At 29.4% G+C, this 23850-nt stretch overlaps 3 protein-coding genes across 3 annotated transcripts; 1 reads left to right on the plus strand and 2 right to left on the minus strand.

Annotated features, from left to right (window-relative positions):
* Nucleotides 1-3768: 3768 nt before the first annotated feature.
* LOC110655452 (uncharacterized) lies at nt 3769-4728 on the minus strand. The gene is made up of 2 exons (XM_021811744.2): nt 4473-4728; nt 3769-4156 (listed from the first exon to the last, which is right to left on the minus strand). Exons 1-2 carry the CDS (start codon nt 4575-4577, stop codon nt 4067-4069), a joined length of 195 nt encoding a protein of 64 aa, XP_021667436.1. The 5' UTR covers nt 4578-4728; the 3' UTR covers nt 3769-4066.
* An 8891-nt stretch (nt 4729-13619) lies between these two features.
* Nucleotides 13620-15073, plus strand: LOC110655450 (protein JINGUBANG). Its single transcript, XM_021811740.2, has one exon. The coding sequence runs from the start codon at nt 13646-13648 to the stop codon at nt 14957-14959; it is 1314 nt and encodes a 437-aa protein (XP_021667432.2). The 5' UTR covers nt 13620-13645; the 3' UTR covers nt 14960-15073.
* Nucleotides 15074-19420: 4347 nt separating this feature from the next.
* LOC110655449 (protein SIEVE ELEMENT OCCLUSION B) lies at nt 19421-22422 on the minus strand. Its single transcript, XM_021811739.2, has 7 exons — nt 22146-22422; nt 21951-22058; nt 21438-21886; nt 21212-21321; nt 20982-21124; nt 20389-20880; nt 19421-20290 (listed from the first exon to the last, which is right to left on the minus strand). The coding sequence occupies exons 1-7, from the start codon at nt 22350-22352 to the stop codon at nt 19661-19663; spliced, it is 2139 nt and encodes a 712-aa protein (XP_021667431.2). The 5' UTR covers nt 22353-22422; the 3' UTR covers nt 19421-19660.
* Between the last annotated feature and the right edge of the window lie 1428 nt (nt 22423-23850).

The raw sequence follows: 23850 nt of genomic DNA on the forward strand, positions 1-23850 counted from the left end.
GTATCCCCTCCCACTGTACGCACAATAGTAGTTGCTTCTTCATACATATCTTTCAACACTTGTATGTACCTAATAGATACCATCTTTTGTTCTAACACACTCCATAAGACATCTCTTAAAACACTATCATAAGCCTTCTCAAAATCAATAAAAATCATGTGTAAATCTTTCTACACATCTCTATATTTCTCTATCAAGCTTCTAATGAGAAAGATCGCTTCCATAGTTGAACGACCGGGCATGAAGCCAAATTGATTGAGAGAGATAGAAGTATCATGACGTAGTCGATGCTCCACAACTCTCTCCCACAACTTTATAATATGGCTCATAAGTATAATTACCCTAGAGTTTGAGCAACTCTGTATATCTCCCTTATTTTTAAAAATAAGTACTAAAATACTCCTCAATTCATTAGGCATTTTCTTTGAGTTTAGAAGTTTATTAAATAATTTAGTTAACCATGCCACTCTCATATCTCCCAAATACTTCCACACTTCAATTGGTATTCTATCGGGTCCATAGGCATTACCCACTTTCATTCTCTCAAGTGCTCCCTTTACTTCTAAAGATCTAATCCTTCTAGTATAATTCACATTCTTTTCTATTATTCTATAGTCTATATTCACGCTATTACCATTTTGACTATTATTAAAGAGATCATTAAGTAAAATAATTTGCCGACCCCAAATTTTTGAGATAAAGGCTTAGTTGAGTTGAGTTGTATTAAGTAAAATAATTTCTCCATCTTTCTTTAATGTCACCATCTTTCATCAACACTTTTACTTCTTTATCCTTAATGCATCTAACTTGATTGAGATCTTGACATTTTCTCTCTCTCCTCCTTGCTAATCTATAAATATTTTTCTCTCCTTCTTTAGTTCCAAGTTTATCGTATAACTTTTCAAAAACTTATGCTTTTGCTTGACTAACTGCCTTTTTTACTTCTTTCTTTGCTATATTGTACTGTTCATACACCTCATTATTATCACATTTAGGTAATTTCTTATAATATTTCCTTTTTCTCTTCACTACCTTTTGTACTTCCTCATTCCATTACCATCTCTCTTTTTAGGGTAGTCCGTGCCCTTTAGACTCTCCAAGCACTTTTCTAGCTACTTTCCTAATTTTTGATGCCATCTGTATCCACATATCATTGGCCTCCATATCCAGTTTCCATGCTTCGGACTCGAGAAGTTCATTTTTTAACTTCATTTGCTTTACTCTTTTAAACTCCCACCACTTTGTTCGAGTTACACAATAATTACAATCACTAATTATTTTTCTTACCCTCAAAAATCATTCAAACAAAACTCATAAAATTTGATAAAGGTCTCCACTTCATGAGCTATCTACAAAACAAAGCCAACCAACTACTCATATTTTTAGTGAATTTGTATGGGTGAGATATCGACAACAAGATATATATATATATATATATATATATATATATATATATATATATATATATAAAACCTGTCTTTTTATTATGAAATAAGTATTTTTTCAGTTAAAAAAAAAATCTTTGTATATAAGGAAATACACAACATTGATAATAATATTTTAAAAATATATTACAACTATTTTGGTTCGCTTTCACATTTTGAATAAAATTTGAACTCAAAATCTTAAAACATTAAAGACAATTTCAATACTATTAAATTATTAACTCATTAATTTTCTTAATTTTTTAAATCACATTAATCTTCTTATTTTTAGTGTAACTGAAAATGTTTTTTCTTTTTTTCCTATTTAGAACCAGGAACAGCTAATTTTACCATAATAAGAAGAGTGAACATATATTAATTTCAACAAAAGAAAATTACTGTGTGAACAATCAAGAATCGATGATGCTCAAACCACAATGAATGATGATCACAACGGCCGGCCGGTGACTTTATAAATACTGTGCTCATATTGGTGACTTTATATATGTATTCATGTTAATTCTATGTTTCCCCTTCCACTTTCACTATTGTAGCCATCCTTTTCACCATTCTTGATTGCCCACAGCCATGTACAACATAGATAAAAATGAGCTAACATCACCATACAAGTCACAAGTGAATGTAAACAGGTTGGAACATAGTTATTAAAGGCTCAAGGCGCACTAAGGTGCCAAGGAATCCTGGAGCCTATAGGCTCCAGGCGAAGGTACACGCCTGAGCGAGATAAGGCGCAAAAAAATAAAAAAATAAAATAAAATAAATATGAATATTTCATCAAACTTCAAATAACATAAAACTAAAAATAATAATAACAAATAAGCATTCAAGTACTAAATTATTAAAACTTTAATAGTCTTTTAATCTTTCATAATTAAAGTTAAGAAATTATAAAGTAACTATATCTTTTTCATCTTTTTCTACACCTTCATCCTCTTAATATTCATCTTCAAAATCAATATTTTCATCATTTTCCTCACCTTTAAGAACTAAAGGAATATTAACTTTTTTTTTTTTGAAAAAAATAATAAGTAGTAGTGTTGAAAATGAAAATATGAGAAGTTTTTAATCCTGAGTATGTTAGTTTGATGAGATTTTGGTGACTAGTTATCACCAACGATACTAATTTTAAAAACTTCTAGATCAACAAATTTCGAGTTGGGTGGTAGTGTTTTTTGTCAATGGAAGTACTCGCCGAATGTAGAAAAAAAAAAAAAAAAAGGCGCGCCTTTCTAGCCTTGCCCTGGAACAAGGCTCACGCCTAGGCGCATAAGGCGAGGGCCTAGTGAATGTTGCCCACCTTTCTCCTGTAGAGGCGCTAGTACTGGAGCTTAGTGAGCCTGGAGCCTGAGGCACACCTTTAATAACTATGGTTGGAAATGCCATAATGATGACCAAAAATTCTATTCCTTTATGCTGAACAATGATATGAGTACAAGCATCCCAATGTGATCCCACTCTTGTGCAATAGATGACCTTGATTCACTTAACAAAAAGGGATAAAAGGGCATGTCACCTAAAGACTTAGAAAGGGACTAATATTTAGAAAGAAACAAGAAAGCAGATTTCATCTGTTTATTGTAATTCACTATTACCACATTCATAGATTGAAACGAGTTTCCATGAACAATATCTGATCATCACATGTCACACATCACAGCACCACAGTGAAAAATAAAAGGAAAGACATCTTCAAAGGAGTGGTTACTAACAGCAGGACAAGTTCAGGTGCAAAGAAAAACCATGCCAATCTGCAAGTATACACAAATTATGGTGAACAGCATGATTGATGGTGCCCATGAACTCACACAAATTCAAATGATATAGCATCACCTGTTTTCACTACATATTTTATTCTTCTGATCATTTAAGGAAATGTAAACTAATGAAAGTCATATTAACAACAAAACAAGAGAGGCATTAATGCTATGTGAAACAGATTTTCATGATAATAACAATAGCCTTTCATCTCTCTTTCTCATCCACGTACACACACACACACAAAGAATAGCATTTCTATTTTGGATATGAAGTAGCCATATACACAACGTCTGAGCATTAATCAATAGAAATTCTCTTTTACAGTCTCCATGGAATATTCGCAGACAGAGATTCAAGAAATTTTAAAAATAAACATACTAAAGAAAAGGCTATTCCTTGCAATCTATCTCAAGCTAAATGCAAAATTTGGTTTTGCTTATAAAGGGCTTCACATTTAAGCATCCATAACAATTTAAAAGACTCCTGCAAAACGAGGAATTACAAATAACTAAAACAAATATCAAGTTCCAGAGCATATTTATTAAAGGATAATCATGATCACCAATTGAAAAACCAATTGTGTTAAAGACTTGCCACAAATGAATTTCTTATTGCTCGTTCCACATAAAACCGAAAGCAAATATAAATTGCATTAGGTACACAATGAAGAGCAGGTGAAAATATAGATGCAATTTAGTTCTGATGATCGAAACAAGTTGGGGATTGGTAGAACAGAACAGTAAAGTACCTGTGACAATCAAAGCCGATCGGCTTACTAGAGAATTAAAATTATGCATATTAGAACTCAATAGGACAAACAGAAAATTTAAGGAAAGCAAGTGCCAATACAAAGGGGAGAGACGTCAAGCAAGAGTATCTTCCTTCTCTCTGGCTTGTCGAAGGAGCTCTTCTCTGACTCTCTTGATCTCTGCTTCCTTCTCCAGTCTCTCCTTCTACACAACGACAACACAAATGCCATTGAAGCTATAAATTTTGGACAAACAGGACAAAAACTACCAAACTCTGATAATCATTCATATCAAGCTAAAAAGCCAAAGCGAAAACGAACTGCCAGCGTATTCAGATTCAAATTCCATAACCACACAAGCTAACATCAAAGGTTACCCAGTAGATCTAAATAAATGGTAAATAAAAATTTTCATATTATTAGGGTTTATCTCAGAAAAGCTTAAATTGAAGCAAATCAAACTGATTCATATGGGTAAAAAAAAAAAAAAAAGGAAAATTGATATGGAATAAAGTAAGAACCTTTTCATCTTGATGAAGGGCGATCCAGACATGAACCTTCTCCATAGATTGCCAGAATATGAAGGCTCCTAATGTCATTGCGAAGTACGTTGCCACTTTCACCATTTTCCTCTCTTCTTCTTCTTGCTCCTGAGGCTAAAAATTTGAACTTTGTCGACCTATCAATTAATTAGGAAGATCTTTCAGCTCTGGAGATTGAAAGAAGAATGCCGCATGAATTAGAGGGTGTAACCCTGAACTCTGCTTATCTGCCCAACATCTGGATATTGCCTCCAAAAACGACGCAGTATGACTTAAAGATGATAATGGGCCTAGCTTTTGTGAGTATGATTCTATAGAGTTTGAATAATACATAACCAAGTTTTAGAAATTTGAAATGGATTTAAATGTGAAGAATAATTTAGCAACGGAGTTTAGATTCAAGATATATAATAATCTTATAAAAATAATTAACTAAAAAAATCAAAAATTCATGTTTTTAAAATAAAATATCAGAAGTTTATTATAAAAGGAATTTCAAATTATTCAATTTGGATTGAAACTGGAAATATTATAAATGTTAAATTTTAATTAATTATTAAAATTTATTACTTTACTATAATGTATAAAATATATAAATTTTAATTTTAATTTAAAATTTTATTATAAAAGAAATTTTAAATATATGAGAAATTCTATTAGTGCTAACTAATCTTAATTATAATATATCATAATCATTATACTTAATTTAAGATAAAAATTTTATGAGAAATAGTTAATTATATTAAAATAAAAATTCATGTTTTCTAAAAAAACATTTGTATGAATTTTTTTAAAAAAAAATTAATTTTATAAAAATAATTAATTAAAAAATTATAAATTTACGTTTTTTTTTAAATCACAAGTATATTTCAAAAAAATAAATATAACTGAAAATGTTATAAAAGTATTTTTAATTACAAATTTTAATATACTTAGCTACATAATATATATAATTCAATTTTTTCTTTGATTATCAAATTTATTTTTTTTATAATTAAATCATATAGGTATAATAATTTCTATTGTTAATAATATAAAATTTTTGAATTTTTCTAAAATTTATAAATACATATAATTTTTTTTATATTAATAAAAAACATGCAATAAATTTGATATAAAAAAAATTTATTTTAGTAATAAGAATTTCATTAAATTTAATAAAAATTAAAAAAAAACTCTACAATATTATAAATTTAATAAAATTTTTATATATTATACCATATTTAAAAAATTTAAATCACAAATTTACACAGTTAATAAAATAATGTACAATGTACATCAAGAAAAAAAAATTAGTTATTATAAATTGATATATTACTTGTTTAATAGATTTAAATTTAAATTTCACTCTCCATGTTTTTTTTTTATTAAAAAATTATTGTTATTATTAATTTTTATTTACATTATAATGCAATTTTTTTTCCCTTTTTAGTGGAACTTTCTGGTTTCTACCAACAAAAAGACAAAGACTTTACTGTTTTCTTTTTTTTTTTTTTTTTGATAGGTAGATGGAAAGGGATCAAATTGGGACGTGACCTCAAATTTATTGTGCCCTTACACTGGACCAAAGCCAAGCAGGCGCAAGCTTTAGTTCAGACCATGCATGGAGAACATGATTATGAAGTATTTTAGTATTAATTAAGGTAGCAATTTCGTATTAACTTAAGATTATTACCACCCTGATGTAAGGAATCCTGGGTGGAGTTTAGTCCCAGTTTACGTCTCACTTTTCTTCCTCAATGGAAACAAAGGAAAAATGACCAAGCATGCACGCTTTATGCAGAAAGTTTTATATAATAAATGGCGGATTTAGAGGGTCAGCTGCCACTGCTCCGTTATGTTCAGTATAAATGAATTTTATAAAATATTATGAAATTCATTTATAAATTTATTAATATTATATTTAATATAAATTAAAATTTATTTATAAATTTAAATTTAAATTTGTATAAAATTTATTATAATTAATATAAATTTTATTAATTTTAATAAAATTTGTAAATGAATTCTGATTTTAAAAAGCTAAAAAAAAAGTATTAGACAAAAATACTCATTTTAAGATGCTCCTTGCCTAACTTTAACAAAGACGGAGAAGCTGCCTCTTTCTCCTTATTCTCTGTATTAACCAAACCATCCAGCAACAAAATATCAGGTAAGGAGGATATAGGACTGTGCACAGTTATTGAGGGAACTGAACCAAATAAAAAAATCATATCGAATCGAAATTATTTTAATATTTTGATTTATTTTTTTATTTTTTATTAAAAATCATACCATAACTAAATCGAAAATTAAATTTATATATATATTTTTATTTGTTTTAAATGTATTATATACTTTTAATATAATTATATATATTTATATATGCATGTATAATTACAAACTGAATACAATCTAATATTATATTTTATTTTATTTTTATATATTTTTAATAATTTTAATTATAAATACTTTAAATTATCTTATAATTCTTAATTATAAATATACTATTATCTTATATATATATGTTAATTTTTAATTATATTTATATCTTATAGTTAAATATTATATGATTAGTAAATAGTTAAAATGTATATTATATGATATACATGTATTATTATATTATATAATATATTTTACTCTAAATTATATATGTACCTTATAGTTAAATATTATATAATTTACAAGTAACTAAAAGATATATTATATGATATATTATGTATTAATAATTCAATTTAAAACTTAAATGCTAATTCAAGTATGATTTTTTAAAAAAATAATTACATAAAATTATTTTAAGAATCAAGAATCGAACCGAAATCATACCGAACTGAATCGAAACTTAAAAACTGAGAATCGTATCAAACCATAACCAAAACAATAAAGAATCAAATTAGAATCGTAGAGAAATTTTTATTCGAGTTCGATTTCTAGATAAACTCCAAATTGAACTGAAACTGAATATCCAAGAAGGTACCATTGACGTTAAAACACTTGCAACTCAAAGCAAGACCATGGACTTGATGACTGCAATGTAGCTAGTTCTTCAAAGAATCTTTGGCTCACCTTCATCCTTTGGGGATTTTTATTGTTTTCTGATACCCTTAACATTCAACAATAGCTAGCTGCATCCCTATTGTAAGGTTGAGAGTTCAAACTATGATGTTATCACTTAGAATGCTATGTTGGCGGGGCTTGCAAGAAATGGATGAGTTAAATATTGTGGAGAGTATGTTTGATGAAATGTCCAAAAGAGTTATATCATGGAATGCTTATCTCATCATAATGGGAAGCTTGAGCATAGTCGTGGTGGATCAAAGAATATTTTTAGGAAAAAAAATTAAATTCTACAATTAAAATAAATATAAAATTTATTTTATATTTGAAATGAATTTCACATTTAATGTGTATAAAAAATTATAAATGAATTCTATCATAAAATTTATTTGTAAATAAAATGAATTATGTGAAACAAATAATGACTTAATCTAAAAATATTCCCAAAAAGTTTTTATTCTTCATGCTTGCCTCCCTGAAATTCTGTTCCCCTTAATTGAATTAATGTTATCCTTAGCCTAGATTAAAATTTTCATTTTTATTATTAAGTCCAATTATTTTTTATAATTTTAAATCAACCCATTCATGATTCACATTTATAACTAAAACATTTCAAATTATCAAAATAATCAGCCATCACAATTGATAATTTTATTTTACTTTTTCATTTTTATAATATTCCATGATTAAAAATAATAATTTCTTTTTATAAAACACTTATTGAGTTTTAATATTTAGTATAGAAAAATAGAAATTTTGATGAAAATTTTTATTAATTTTTAACTACTTGTGTAACAAATTGTGAATTTACAAATTTTTTTTTTATAAAATTTTAAGTTATTACTTCTGTAATTATATATATATGTCTGAATTATAATTAAGAGTTAATATTATTAATAAATGTAAAATTATTAATGTATATTTTATGAAAATGTCATTGGGCTCATCATGGGAGGCGAGGCATTCAGTGGATTTCCTCACTGCCTCAAAGCCCAGCATCATAATTACAACTAAGCTATGTCGATCCCTGCTAAATAAACATTATTGTACAACCTTATTTATAAATTAAATTAATAAAATTTTTTAATATTAATTTGATAAACAACTATATAACTTATTTTTAATAAAATTATAAGTGACGCGAATGATTTTTCATTGATTAAATTCATAGTCACCTCGCCCTGATAAATTTGGTATGAAAACAACAATAATTAACAACACCATGATTATTGTCATTATTTAATAATTTAATAATCCTATATATCTCTACTGCAGAAATTCATCAGAAATTTAAATCCTATATATCTCTTATTTTTTTTTTTATTTTTTTTTATTTTTTTTTTAAAAAAAAGAAAAGCACAATTATTAGTTTGGGTAATCAAAATCGGCGCGGGTGTTCAGAAATTGGTTGGAAATTCGTGAAACCTTTTTTGACTAGCGAAAGCCCACGTTGGACGTTGGCTCCACAAAAACAAGAGAAGCTGTCCAGCCAAAACAACAGCTTGCGCAAGTTGCGCGTTTACTTACAAAGTCAAGCAAGAGGCTTCATAACTTCAAATTTTAATTTGGCATTTATCACTTCCAAAAAAAAAAAAAAAAAAACTCCACCCATCCCGTTATAATAGATGTTTTAATTTTTTTTTTCATTTTATTCATTATTTTAAAAAATTAAAAAAATATTAATTTTTTTTAATCTTACTCTTATTTATTATTATTCTCAATATATTTATTTTTTTTCTTTTTTTTTTACATTTCATTAATACTATAAAAGTACTTTAATTAGTTAATAATATTTTTTTATTAAAATAATGCTATCATCCCTTAATTTTTATGTAAAAACTTTAAAAAGTTATTGAAATAATAAAAGGGAGAGAGTATCAAAAGCCATATGCCTCCAATAATAAATGTTAAGTTCTTGTTTGACATTCGTAGCATGAGGGTTAAAATTGCTTTTTAGTAATAAAGAAATACTATTTTAGATGATTATGTAAAGTTATTTTAGTATTTTTATATTTTAATAATTAAGAGAGTGTTTGATTTAACTATTTACTTTAAATTTTTTATTTAAAATATACTTTTTAATTTACGAGTTAAATTAAAAATAAGTAATAATTATTTGATAAAATTACTTAAAAATAAAATTTAATTAGTTTAAATATTCAATTAAAAAGTATTTAAAAGTAATTTAATTTATTAAAATTTAAAAATAGATATATAATTAAGTGTTATAGTTATTAAAATGAGAATAATGTTGATATTTTTAAAAATTATTAAGATAATATAATATTTTACGTGGTTAAATAGTAATTTTAAAATAACTAGATAAATAATAAGCAAAATATCATTAATTTTAAAATAAATAAATAAGTTATAAGTAATATACATTTACTTATCACTTTTAACTTATTTTAAGTATTTTTTTAATTTATAAGTTAAATCAAATGCTAATTTACTTATTAATTTCTACTTAAATTTAACTGACTTATAAGTCAAACAAAACACTCTTTAAAACTTATCAATTTAAATTTTAAATTAATTTTTAATATCTTGTGATTAATATATTTAAAAATAATTCAACAGTAACAAAAACATCAATAGCAATATTAAACAGACTTTAAGTCTCACATCGATTTGATGTTAAATAATTATACTTTTTGGATAATCCTTTTTCTACGATGTAAATTTTAGATAAAATTAAATTTAATTCATTTTATCAATTATGATATTAAAGCTAATTTTGATTTTAATAATAGGCCACCTGTAATTATTTAATTATGTAAATTTCATACTTTAAATATTCAATTCTTGCGATGAAAGAGTCTATATTAAGTCTCGCATCAACTAAATATTTGATAAAAATATTTCATAATTTGAAATATCCTTTTTTCTATAATAAGATGCCTTTGAAGTATAGTTAAATCCAATCAATTTTACCAAATGGTATTAAAGCTTTTAAAATATTAATTTATGCATAATTTATTAAATTCATAGAGAGTTCTGAATAAATTACATATTAATGTATTTTAATTTAACTTATATAAGTGATTAAATTATTTTACACATTAAAATAATTAGTGAAGTTAATATTACAATTTAACCACTTATGTTCACTATCTAATTTTTATTTATTCTCAATGTAAGACTTAGATTTCCAATGTAACTCCATATTTATTTTGTAATATAAAAGATTTAAGCTCTTAATTTCTTAAAATAAGAAAAGCTCCATTCTCATTTCTTGAGGAAGAAAGGTTGATGGTGGTGAGAATTTAATCTTTGGGTCATTTTTATTCTTTTTATTTATATACTTAGTTTTTATTAAAATTTAAATTAAAATTTTCATTATTTTAAAGATGATTTTCATTAAATTAAAATTTATTTGATTTTTATAACTTATTTTTCTTGGGAAAGTTCTGTTTTGAAAAGGTTCAAAATTAGTGCATTGAAACATATATATATAACTCCCTCCATCTCATTTCAAGTACTTTTAAGATTTTTGTGTGATAACTCTACTTTTATAAGAAAATTATTAATGATTGACTAAAATGTTATTATATTTAATTAAAATAGAGAAAGATAATAAAAAAGAGACAAATGCATTATGATAATAATAAATAATAATTAAATTAAAAAATAATATTTTTTAAATTTTTAAAAAATAATCTAATATATATATATTTTTTAAAACATCTAGTAGATAAATGCCAAGAAGGAGGAGATAAATCCTTACGCGTTACACCAATACCAATTAATTACTTTGCTATAAAAGCCTTATCAAAGCTATGCATTAATATTGATATATATTGACTTAAAAGATCATTAATAATTTTGTCTTTATTCTTCTAAAAAAAATTATTTTGTCTTCATCAATTGGTCCATGATCCTTCATAATTCGACAATTATCATTTTCTTCATTACTTTTAATTAACTAATTATTGTTATAATAATGCCAATTTTTACTAATTCAACCCTCTCCTTCACAATCAGAGTCATTCCAGGAGGGGACCAACTTTGTATCTCTATCCTGAAGTAAAATAAAGAGAAAAGTGCTTATTAAAAAACAATTAATACTGAAATTAGCTTTCAATACAGCTCAAAGATGACTTAAATTTGTGTAAATATAGTAATTAATATCTTTCCAACACTGTTGTCCTTGTTCTCCACGTCTTGCATGGCTTTAAAATTTTAATTTCAATGTCTCTGCCATCAATTCCATGAAACATCCGTTAACTTAACAACAAACTCATTTGGTATTATATATATATATAAATATCGCTTTGCAACTGCTTTAATTAATTATAATTTTTATATATTAATTAATTAAGAAAATGCATGACTACATATATGCTGGAACTTTTGTTGTAATATTGATCTTGATGTAAAATTTTATGTACCCACTTGTTGTTTGGTTGGTACATAATCTAAATGTATGAAAGACTTGGTTGATATTTTATATGGTTTTCTTAAATTTATAATATAATATAATAACTTTTCTGATTTTTTTCAACAGAGAAAAATAGTATTTCAGATAATAATTAGTATTTTTTTCATTTTGGATGATAATCAAACGTTCTGTAACACTATACTTTTAAAACTTGCTATTTTTATAGCTTGTAGAAGAGTTTAGACCACCAAATTGTAATAGATAAATAAGTCGAATTACGAGATTATATGGATAGAAAATTATTATTCATACTTGAAGCCCTTTTTTATTTGGGATATATTAATAAAATTATAATTAATTAATTGATGTTTTGGTTGTGTGATCCCTTTCTTGATGGGGATTAATTAGTTGAAGGAAATTAGAGAAGTAGTTGGCATTGAAATAGAAAGTGGTCCTTACTCCTTCTGTCTGCACTTTTTTTTTTTGGTTTGGTCCCTGTCTCTAGAATTGATTTCTTGATCTTTATCAATTTGTATATGCTTTAATAGACTAGACCAGTCATGTACACAAGACAGGAAGATAAAATGGTTTATTAAATGCTGAATTTTCTTAATTGTCGGCTTCTTCTATATCCTTATAATGCATGCCTTTGTCAACCTGTGTAATTGTTTTGCCTGGTCCAAGTTAGGGTTCAAAGTATTTGTCTTCCATTTCTTTGAAGCTTTCATAGCTTTATATTGCCCTTCAAAAGGAATCTAAATGCTTCTTCCTTTTTTCACACCTTATCCTTTTCCTACATTTTCAACGTAATCGTAAGAGAGAGGAGGAGATTGTTGAGAACATTCGCTTTTTTTATTGTGGTTTTTTTTTTAGTAATTGTAAAGACTTTATATAATAAGATTCAAGTCATTTTTTTTTATCCAATAAGGCTATATTTATTTATAAAAAATATTTTATAAAAAAAATATTTTTTATAAAATTTATTTTAAAAAATATATTTTCTATGAAAAATATTTTCAATGTTAATAATATAAAGCAAGTCTTCGATTTTCGAGCGGCAATACTCTCCATTCAACTAATTCTTGGAACTTGCCGCATCAGCCTTGTCCCTTGGCCTGCTTGGAACCTTTCGAGTTTCGACGGTGGAGACTGGAGACAGCTTGACTCGTCGTCATCTACATGCTTTGCTGTGTAAAACTCATTGTTTCGGTTCAGCACCAAAAATTGCACAGCTAGCCGAAAGAAGCAAAGTTGGGCCCGTTAATCAGACTAGGAAACACCATCACCACGCTCATGGATAATCATACGCGTTTTAATCCCACATTTCCATAAATACCCTTTGACTCCACAACCCCTGCAGTTGCTTGTTTTCCTGTACCCTGCAAAAATAAAAAAACCAAAGCTGGTTTTCAGATTCTGCTCCTTCAAAGTCTCTCATTTTTTTTTTTCTGTTAATTAATTTTAGTAAAAAATTAATTTATTATTAATTTCAAATAAAAGAAAATCAATTAAATTAATTTGAATTTGTTATAAACTCAGTAAATAATTATAGAATACCCGCGCAACTAATAGCCGTAGGATCTGTCGGTTTTCTCCTATGTAAAGAGGCTACAGCCTTTCTCAACCTCGGACAAATCGTACCTTGCACCTTCTATCCTCCACGTGGCAAAACTTTTCAAATCTCTATTTAGTCTCCCTCGCAACACTCTTCGCTCCTCTCAATCAGAACAAAAAAATGAGACTTCCTTCGTGGTTAGCCACCTGCTCCACAACCACATCAACCACCGCCATTTTATTCTCCGTTGAACAAACCACGTCTCCCAAACATCTAGTTTCCGACACTAGTAGCTCATCTGATACTCCTGACAGCGCCTTCTCTTCGTCAACAACTAGCGACGCCAGCAATGTTAGCCTCCAGAGCAACCTCTCTCTCCAGACTCTTCCCTCCGTCCCTTCCCTTCAAAAGCTCACACCCGAAACTCTAAACGGTTCCATCTCTTTTCTTTGTTCAAACTCTCTTCATCCTCGCCCAAAGCTTCCAATCACGTGCCTCGCCATCCACGGCAATCTCCTTTACTCTGCTTCCTCTCATGAGATCAATGTCTACGATCGTACCAGCTGCACGCTTCTCCATGCGTTCAATGATGACGATTCCTCTTCCGGTTCTGTCAAGTCCATCTCCTTCTGTGAAGGAAAAATCTTCACTGCTCATCAGGACTGTAAGATCCGCGTTTGGAAACTGACGCCGACCAAAGAGCACAAGTTGGTAACAGTTCTCCCCACTGTTAATGATCGTTTACGCCGTTTATTTTTTCCGAAGAACTACGTCAAAGTCCGGCGCCGCAAGAAGCTGCTCTGGATCGAACACGCCGACGCTGTTACTGGTCTCGCCGTTAATAATGGATTGATCTATTCGGTTTCTTGGGACAGATACTTGAAGATATGGAGAGCATCTGATCTCCGGTGTTTAGAGTCTATCAAATCACACGAAGACGCAATTAACGCCGTCGCTGTCTCCGCTGACGGAACTGTTTACACTGGGTCAGCGGATTGTAAAATCCGGGTATGGGGCAAGCCATTGAACGAGAAGCGGCACGTGCTGATAGCGACCTTAGAGAAGCACAAATCGGCAGTAAATGCATTGGCTCTGAGCGACGACGGATCATTGCTGTTTTCAGGGGCATGTGATCGCTCCATTTTGGTATGGGAGAGAGAAGATAGCGCCAATCACATGGCAGTGACCGGAGCGTTGAGAGGGCATGGCAAGGCCATTCTAAGTTTAATCAACGTCTCTGATTTACTATTAAGTGGATCAGCTGATCGGACGGTGAGGATTTGGCAGCAAGGCCACGATGGAAAATACAGTTGTTTGACCGTTTTGGAGGGACACCATAAACCGGTGAAGTCATTAGCCGCGGCATGGGAAGGAGGAAGTAACGGTGTCGTATCAGTCTACAGTGGCAGTCTGGACGGAGAAATTAAGGCATGGCAAGTCTCAGTTTCGAGACCTTGCAGTCCGGTTTCCCCGTATCAAGTAATCAAAAATTAAAATTTTGAATAGTAATATAGAGGTGAAAAAAAATAAAGATTAAAAACATATATGATTTTTGTATATGATTTATGTGTGTTTAATTATTAATTATTTTCATTATTGTTAGCTTAATTGAGTGGGTTAATTAATTTGTTTAAATAAATTTTGCAATATTAGAGAGGATTAGATGATGACAAGGGAGATTTTGTTTATGATTAAATATCTTTTGCTTAGCTGGTAATTAAACCCTCCTTTTGTAATTAATCAACTATTTTAACTACCAAATTAATCACTTTTTCAACTCTAATATCTAGGAATATACCTATATTATTCTTTGTCATCCAATAAAATTTTTGCGTAAGAGCTAGCAAAGGAAAGGTGATGTCGTATTATCAAAGAAAATATAGTAAACCCCAGTTTATAATTATGACTTTCTTAGAAATAGTTTCAATTATTTGCCAACTATAAGTTGGAAAATATACAAATTTCTTCTATGGATGTAATCAATTAATCATTACCATTTTGTGACTATATACGAAACAGTGGGAGTGTACCTAACCAAACAGGGAAACATTTTCAATTTCTCAAATACTATTAATTAGACTCAGTTAAAATTCAATTTAGAATCAGAATCGAATTAGTTCGATCCAAAATCAGAATTGATTGAAATTGGATATGAATCAACTTGTTTGATTTTCAAATATATATATATATATATATATATATATATATTAAAAAAAATCTAATATAATTAAAATAGAATTGAATTGGAACAATGAGAACGCTACAATGCCAATCCCTTTGAACTTTGAGCTAATATAATCAATTTCAAACTGATTCAGCCGTCGGCAAACCCTACAATTAATTTAATATTCAGTGGGGGAAGAAATTCGAAATTTTGTTTGTTAAGCATGCCCTTGTTTTTGGTAATATTAAAGAGAAGAGACATGGTGGAATAGGAACTCCCAACAAGCTATCCAAAACAAGAAAGGAACAATTGAAAGAACAAGAGGGCCATTTGGATTTTAGAAGCAGGTGTATGATTAAGAAGAAGCTTCTTTCCTGCTGGACCAATCTTTAATCTTTCCTTGCGAAAGCAACTTGTGCAAGACAGGACAAAAGTGCTTTGCCCAAATCCATGGATGACAGGCCAATCCAACTATATTCCTTTGTTTCTTGTTTCTTTCTATCGATATATCGAAAACAAGAAAAGAATAGCATATAAAAATCTGTCTAAAACAGGGAAGACAAAAGGAGGAACGTTCATTTTAAGAGACACAATTTATTATTATATAATAATTAAATAAAGAATTTGTTTGTTCAACAAATGAAGTCCACCATATCTTAAAACTTTGCAAACCCATCTCAAGCTTCTCTATATCTTGTGTATAAATACAGAGATAAGGGTTGGGCATGTGCAAGTTGGCAAGTTGAACATGAGGGTGAAGACACAAAGCAGCTGGTGGCTGTGTCAAATGGTCAAGAAATAATAGGGAAATCACCAAAATATAAATGCAACTTGAGAGAGGAGAGTGATATTCCGAGTCAACTTTCACCTATCGTATTAATTAATGATCCATCTAATCTAAGTATGATATAATAATAATAACTATAGATCATATCATCATATTAGAGTTAAAAAATGGTTGGAATGGCTTATTGTCTTCAAAATCAATGCATGACCTCACAGGCCAAATGGATAATATATATTAACGTGTATATTCTAAGTGCCCATACATGCACTCTCAAATAATATGTATATTCGTGAATTATATATTATTAGAAGTAATTAGATGAATAATATTAGTATAATTAATTTTATATGTGGGATTATTATATATAACATTAGTATATATTCAATGTTCATTTAATTAATTAACTTAATTATGGTATTAATTCTTCCTAATTATTAACTTAATTAATATTCACTTTCATTTAATTATTGAAGATTTTAAAATGTAGGAGTTTTGTACAAATTAACTAAATTTGAGATACGTCATTGTTAAAGCAAAAAGCCATTTAATTTTGTTCAACAACAACAACAACAATAATAATAATAATAATAATAATAATAATAATAATAATAATAATAATAATAATAATTATTATTATTATTATTATTATTATTATTATTATTTATTAATTAAAACTTCATTTTGTCTTTTTTAATGATTAATTAGACATATCTATGTCAAACTAAGAAGCACTCTCTAGCATGGACATTAATTGGACAAAGTTGACTTGCTTGCATGCAAATACCAAGGCTAATTATTATTATTTTTTTAAATTGTGCTAATTAATTAGGCTATTAATGTAAAATTAGTATAATTAGATGTGAATGATTTATGCTTTTATTCAACTGAAGCAATAGATTTTTTTTTTACTTAATTTTAATTGCATTTGAATTTGAAATATTAATTCTAAAGACGATTTTAATATTTTAAATTAAAATTCATTAATAATTAAAAAATATATATTCAATAACTATTTATAAAAATTAGTTTATAGTACATAATTTATAAATATGAAAAATTTTACATTTAATTCTAGACTTTAGAACATGATAAATTATAAGGTGCATTCGATGTACTAAAAAATAATGTATCAATTATTTATAAAAAAATTGATAAATAAGAGTGTATATTTAATGGTAGTATCTAATAATTTGCTTTAAAATAGTCTATTTTTTTTATTTATTTATGATATGTTTATTTTATTAATTTGATATATATTATAGTGATATGAAAAGTGAAGCTAAGATGATGATGCAAATTGTGAAGGTGGTGGATAGATTAAATAATAATGTTAATTTAGATCTTTATGACTACTTGATAATTATTTAAATACCTTGAGGTAACAATAAATAAAATATTGCATTATTTTCAGATAATAATAATGGATATTATAAGAAATTATGATCATGTCCCCATGGTACACAATTTTTTTTTTTTTTTTTAAGAAAAACCCAACTTGCCCATTTAAAAATAATATAAGTGCATGTTGGTTGAATGGTTGAATTGATGGGAAGATGATCAGATATTTTAGCAATAGCTTTGGAATGTTGCAACTTACAGCCAAGGAAAAACTGTCAAAATTGCTTTCTATCCTCTAGATTAGTGTGAGTGCCCTCCAATGCAACATGAGAACTGATACTTTGTAAACTTCTCTCTCTCTCTCTCTCTCTCTTATTTTAATATCATTAGATAGAGTTGAATTTGATTTTTATTATCATATTGACATTATTTAGTGTGAAATATTTATAAAAAACAATTCAGTTAATTTTTTATTTTCTTAAATAATTTTTTTTAAATTTTAAAAAAATTAAATTCTTTCATTTCAAATATTATAATTAATAAAAAAATTATTTGAATTAAATTTTGATAAAAAAATAAATATTCTTCAATTTTATTTTATTAATAAAATATTTTGTTTATTTAAATTTTATATTTAAGTAATTATTTACTCAAAATTTAGGAAAAAGGTATTATTTTCAGCGTTTTATATAATTTAATTTGGAAGACAACACCTAAAGATAGTAGATAAAATTTGAGGTATTTTGAAATAATTTTCTTAAAAAATTACTTATTGTTAGTATTTAAATTATTAATTTATTATTATAAACTAAACATTTAATTATTGAATTATAAATAATGCAGATTATTTTAATCAATCATCAATATGGCCCAGCATAGTATTTGGAAAGGATTGGCCAACATTGCAAATCCCATGTCTCTTCAATTATTGGGCTGGGGCTCTGATTTGCAGAATAACAAAAACAAGACATAATTCATATTGATGAAAACTTAGATATTGCTACGGGTCGATTTAGAATTAGAATCTAATCCAATTAAAATAGAATTAAATTACAATAAGTCAAAATTAATTAAATTAAAATTCATATTAAATTAAATTAAAATTATATCAAAATTAATGAATTTAATATCAAGCTTAATTATTTTTTTTTAGAAAAAAACTTTTAAAAAAATTTAATAATTATATTTAATCAAAATTGCAACTGAATCAAAATTGAATTAATTCCAATTTCCTAAACCTTAAATCTAAACCATTAATTCATACACAAAATCAGGCCAAAGCCTACCCTTAGCCAGCCAAACTACCATATTAGAATAGGATTATAATTAAATTTTTTTTCTATATATAGTTTTAAAATTTTTAAATATCTTATTTTAATTACTTTTTAAAACATTAAAAATTTTAACAATCAATGGGATGAAAAGATTATAAAATACTGTTAGTGCACATAAAAATAACGCTTCCTTTCTCTCAAGAAAGTGAATTCTCGTTTTAATATAGATAATAGATCCCACGTGATTGTACACGATAATTAATCTCTTCCACAAGATGAGCTTAAAATTGCCTCTAGGTAATTTGGCTTTGCTTTCGCTGTTTATGGATATATATTTCTTTTTTTTTTTTCTTATTTGTTATTAATTAATATGGGCATCCAACAAAGGAAACTTACAAATAAATTAAGCATTGATTAAAAGAGATACTTAGGATAGAAATATTACAAATAATATGCAGAGAGAGAAAGCAAGTTCCCCCTCCTGCATGTTCAACATCTTTTAATTATACAATAACAGTAGCAAGCAAGCACTGGTTGCAACAGCAGCAGAAACAGTTATTCAATCTCCAATCCACAGCTGAAACCATAGATATGGCTGTGGGACACACAAGATTAGACTAGTTAACATGAGCTTAATCGGTGCAGCAGCGGTACATGATGAACTTCTCCATGGGGCGGTTGCATTCAGCGCAAACCACCCTCTCGGGGATTCTTCCGGTAGTCCCTGGCAGAATCAACCTGTTGCAGTGAAGTGGGTCATGGTGTCCATGGAGGTAGTCATTGAGTGCAGGCACAAATCCACTCTCATCTGTAAAGTTGTGCTGCCATGACGGAAAGTCATCAAAGCCCTTCAAAATATCACCCCCTTTTGCCTTTGCCATTTGATCCCCGCCTCCTGATCCTCTACTAATCACAGCCCATCCATGATCACTTCCGTCGAAGCTGAGCATGGTCACAATCTCCTGCATGATTGAGTCATTCTCTACAGTCCTGTTATGTTGCACCTTGGAGTGCCACATGCTTTCTAGCCTCACCCAGAAGAACCAGATCAATGTAAGGTTTGGCAATATATGGCTAAGATTTTCTGCTTGAATTATGTCATTGTTTTTCCTGACTTTCTCCCTTGGATTGCTCTTGCCTACGTAGAGCATCTCTAACTGGATGTTGGCTGTTCGTGCAGCGGCATGTGCACTTCGGGTGAATTTCCGGATCCAATCTATATCCTCTCCACCATACAAGCATATGTGCTTCCCTCCTTGAATCTGAAATGACAAAGAAAGTCACAAGTTTGTGTTTTATCGGCAATCTACTAGCAAAACATCAAGGACAAGCTTTTGAGATTGAGAGCTGTAGGCTATACCCAGCCGACGATATTGGCATCAATAGCATCTGCCAATAACTCAATTCTCCAGGTTTCTTCTTTCCAGAGTGCTTCCTCCCTGGAGCTAGTGAAAGGGAAAGCTATGCTTCCCCAAATCCACATCATATGGATAGCGTTAGGATTCACTACTTTCCCTTGCGGGTCCAAGACCACGAGCATGGGCTTCTTGTTGAAGTGCCAGACCTCCTTGATGTACCTGATGACTGCGGGATCAATCTGTGAAGGGTGATAGACTGAGTACCATGGCATCGCTGATCGGAGACTATCAAATTGACTTTGTTTCGCATCATTCCATTGGGTTGATCGGTCCACAACAGGAAGCCACACTACCTCATATTGGCTTTCTGTCCTTGTTGGTTGATCCCGAGACTCCGTGTACATTTGTTCAAGCATTGCAAGCTCTTCATGGGGTAGTTCAAGGTCTGAGATATATAGCAGCACATTCTTCCTCCTTAGCACATCAAGGCTAGCCTGTAACAAAAAATTAAATTGTTGTAGAAGTTGAGTACTTATATGACAGTATTATTAGAGCCAGCGTTGGAAGAACTAATTAAAAGGAATATGCAATCAACCCTTTTTTTGGTGTCACCATGATAGAGTGGTAGTTGATCATCCTTAGCATAAATCAGAGCCCTAAGAATTTTTATGTTATCAATGTGGGGAGTTTCAAACAGGCGAATAAGCGTTTGATAAGCTTCAATGTGCCTTTTCTCATCTGCATTTCAGAAGAAGATCACTTGCTTGCTGCTGAAAAATGTTTATCATATTCCTGCTAGCAAAACATAAAATTTGTGACACTCACCTATGTGATGATAACAAAGAGTGAGCTGCTTCATGAGATGCTCATGAATGCTTCTGACCTTATGGGCCAAACTTGATAGCTCCCATGCTTCTGTTGTCGATGCTATGTATCTGTACAATTCAGGCAATAAGATGCAGGAGTGTATATGTTTATAAGCTAGAGTACTATAGTGACAAATGAGGCGTAATTATTAAGGAATTAAGCTTTATCGAAAGTAAAAACATACTCATGACCCATGCCAGTGAGGCCAATAATTTGTGATGCACAAGCCACAATACTCCTGATGGTCCAGTAAACGGCTGTTGGGATATGAGCAGTAGCAGTTAACATTTCTGGTGCATCAGGAGTGATGTACTGAGATGGAAGCTCCTTGAATTCAACAATGCATTTGGCAACATCCAAAGTAGCGGTGATAAGGTTGTTAAGTGCCTCAAATTTTGGGTTCAGTAAGTCAGCACGTTCAAATATTTCTGGCAATTGCTTAAGGAGTGCAACTGCTTTGGCCAGTGGGTTTGTAAGATATAGCTGGGCAACAAGCCAGAATTCGCCATAGTTCACCGCAAATGCTGATAAGGCTAGCACCGCCTTTGCATCCCATGAGTAGCTTGATAGCAAGTTAAATATAGACAATGTTGTTGCATGCGCATCCCCACCACCAGAGCACTTGCAGGATATCTGTAAGAAAGCATATACATCAGAATCCTGTAAAAGGAAACGATGGGAAGAAGCATATACTAACCTCGCAGGAAATTTTGTTGATTGTGTGTGACAGAACATCCATCATTTCATAAAATCCATTTTGAAGAGCCTTGTCATCTATTGCATCGAGTTGTGCCTGATGAGCTCCCTACAATGAAGTCACGAGTGATCAGCTTCATGTTAAAACTGAGTGCAATAAACAAATAAAGAATCAAAGTGATACTGCTTAGTGTACCTGAGGATGAACAAGTGTAGCCAGGCCAGTAGGTGCAGCACGTTGGAAAATGTCTTCAACAAGATGAAGAAGAGGTCTGACAGCAAATTCACGGCCATCAGGAGCATGAGTGGCCTGAATTTGCTTCATCATTGCATTGTCATCTGATGAAGAAAACATGTGTCTTTCTGCCCTAGGATTTGATGGCCTGCGAGGTACAGCTGCCATGGCGGATAAGGCAGAGATGAAACTCTAAGTAGAAATGAGGAACAAGTGAGAAGAGAAGAGGAGTTTGTGTGTGTTTGGATTTGGTTAGCTCTGACCTTTATATAGGTCATGCAAATTGGAAAATGACAGGTTAAAAAATGCTACCTTGCTTCTAATGGGGTTTAAGAATTTTGGATAAGCTCTTGTCTGCTGGCTGCATCATTAATCTTCTCTTTTAACTTTATAATTTATGTGCTATAAAGGGTAAGTCCAAGATTCGTATACTTGGAATGCTGATTAACCTTTACTTGTGTGAAACACATTGAGGATATAGTATATATCATATCACAGATTGCATTATTCTTGTCTTCCAATTCATCAGTAACTCTGCTGTCCAAGGATTCCTCTTTTCACTGTCAGGTTCTTTTCCTGCAGAATTATCCTTCCACAAATAGCTTTCATATATATGTTAATTCTAAACCTATGACAATATGGTAAGAAAAATAAATATATCAATAAAAGGGACCAAGGAAATCTCTCTTGTGCTTGATCCTAAGGCTCTGTTTGGATGGGGTGAGGGAAGGGTAATTAATGGAAGGATAAGGTAAGGTAAGGAAGGGGAAGGGTGAAGAGGGTTACAATAGAAAAAATCTTATGTTTGAAAAGAGATGAATTAGTGGAAAGGTAAGGAAATGTAACGTATATTCTTCATGTTTAAAAAGAGGTGAAAGAAGGATAAATAATTATTAGAAGTATAAAAATACCATTTTTTATTAGATAATTTATTAAATGAAAAAATAATTATGATAAATATTAAATTTATAAATAATAATGGTCCACTATAAATAAATCATAAAATTAATAGATCAAAAGAATAATGTGCAAATCTAACAAATATTGAATAAAAAATGGATTATTTAGAAAAAAAATGATAATTGAAGCAAACTATTGGAAGAATAAATAAAATAATAATAATTGAAGTATAATAATTGCAGCAAACTATTTAAAAACAAATGATTGAAAGCAGAGAAACTATATATGGCCACTTGAGAGAGAAGACATTTATTTGTAGTGGTACACTAGATTTATTTTTAATGGTTATAATTGGATTTTTAATAAAAAATTAAGGATACAATAGAAAAATAAAAAATAAAGTAATTTTTAGCTCTCATCTCCCCCTGCTTACACCCTAATTTGGGGTGTAAGAAAAATTAAAATTTGAGGGGTAAGGAAGGGTAAGCCTTATCCTTACTTACTCTTATTCTTTATTAACTCACCACTTCCCAAACGGGGATATAATAGTTACTTACCTCTCCTTACCCTTATTTACCATTTCCTTACCGCTATCCAAACAGAGCATAAGTGTTTTCAAAGTTTGTGACATAAGTGACCTTGCATCACTAAAGTGAAAAGATGGGTGCAATTATCATTGATTAGATGCTAAGTGTTTGATCAAATTTCTACATCTCCTTTAGCAGTGTAGCTTGCTTCCTTACTTCATATTTAGGCATGTAAATAG

The sequence above is a fragment of the Hevea brasiliensis genome, chromosome 7, assembly GCF_030052815.1.
Source record: "Hevea brasiliensis isolate MT/VB/25A 57/8 chromosome 7, ASM3005281v1, whole genome shotgun sequence".
NCBI classification, from domain to species: domain Eukaryota; kingdom Viridiplantae; phylum Streptophyta; class Magnoliopsida; order Malpighiales; family Euphorbiaceae; genus Hevea; species Hevea brasiliensis.

Coding starts and splice junctions, on each gene's coding strand:
- LOC110655452 (XM_021811744.2), bottom strand. CDS start 4,577: ATGGTGAAAGTGGCAACGTACTTCGCAATGACATTAGGAGCCTTCATA. Junction 4,157..4,472: donor CCCTTCATCAAGATGAAAAG/GTTCTTACTTTA, acceptor GTCGTTGTGTAG/AAGGAGAGACTGGAGAAGGA.
- LOC110655450 (XM_021811740.2), top strand. CDS start 13,646: ATGAGACTTCCTTCGTGGTTAGCCACCTGCTCCACAACCACATCAACC.
- LOC110655449 (XM_021811739.2), bottom strand. CDS start 22,352: ATGGCAGCTGTACCTCGCAGGCCATCAAATCCTAGGGCAGAAAGACAC. Junction 21,887..21,950: donor TCAACAAAATTTCCTGCGAG/GTTAGTATATGC, acceptor GCTTTCTTACAG/ATATCCTGCAAGTGCTCTGG. Junction 21,322..21,437: donor CTCACTGGCATGGGTCATGA/GTATGTTTTTAC, acceptor TGAATTGTACAG/ATACATAGCATCGACAACAG.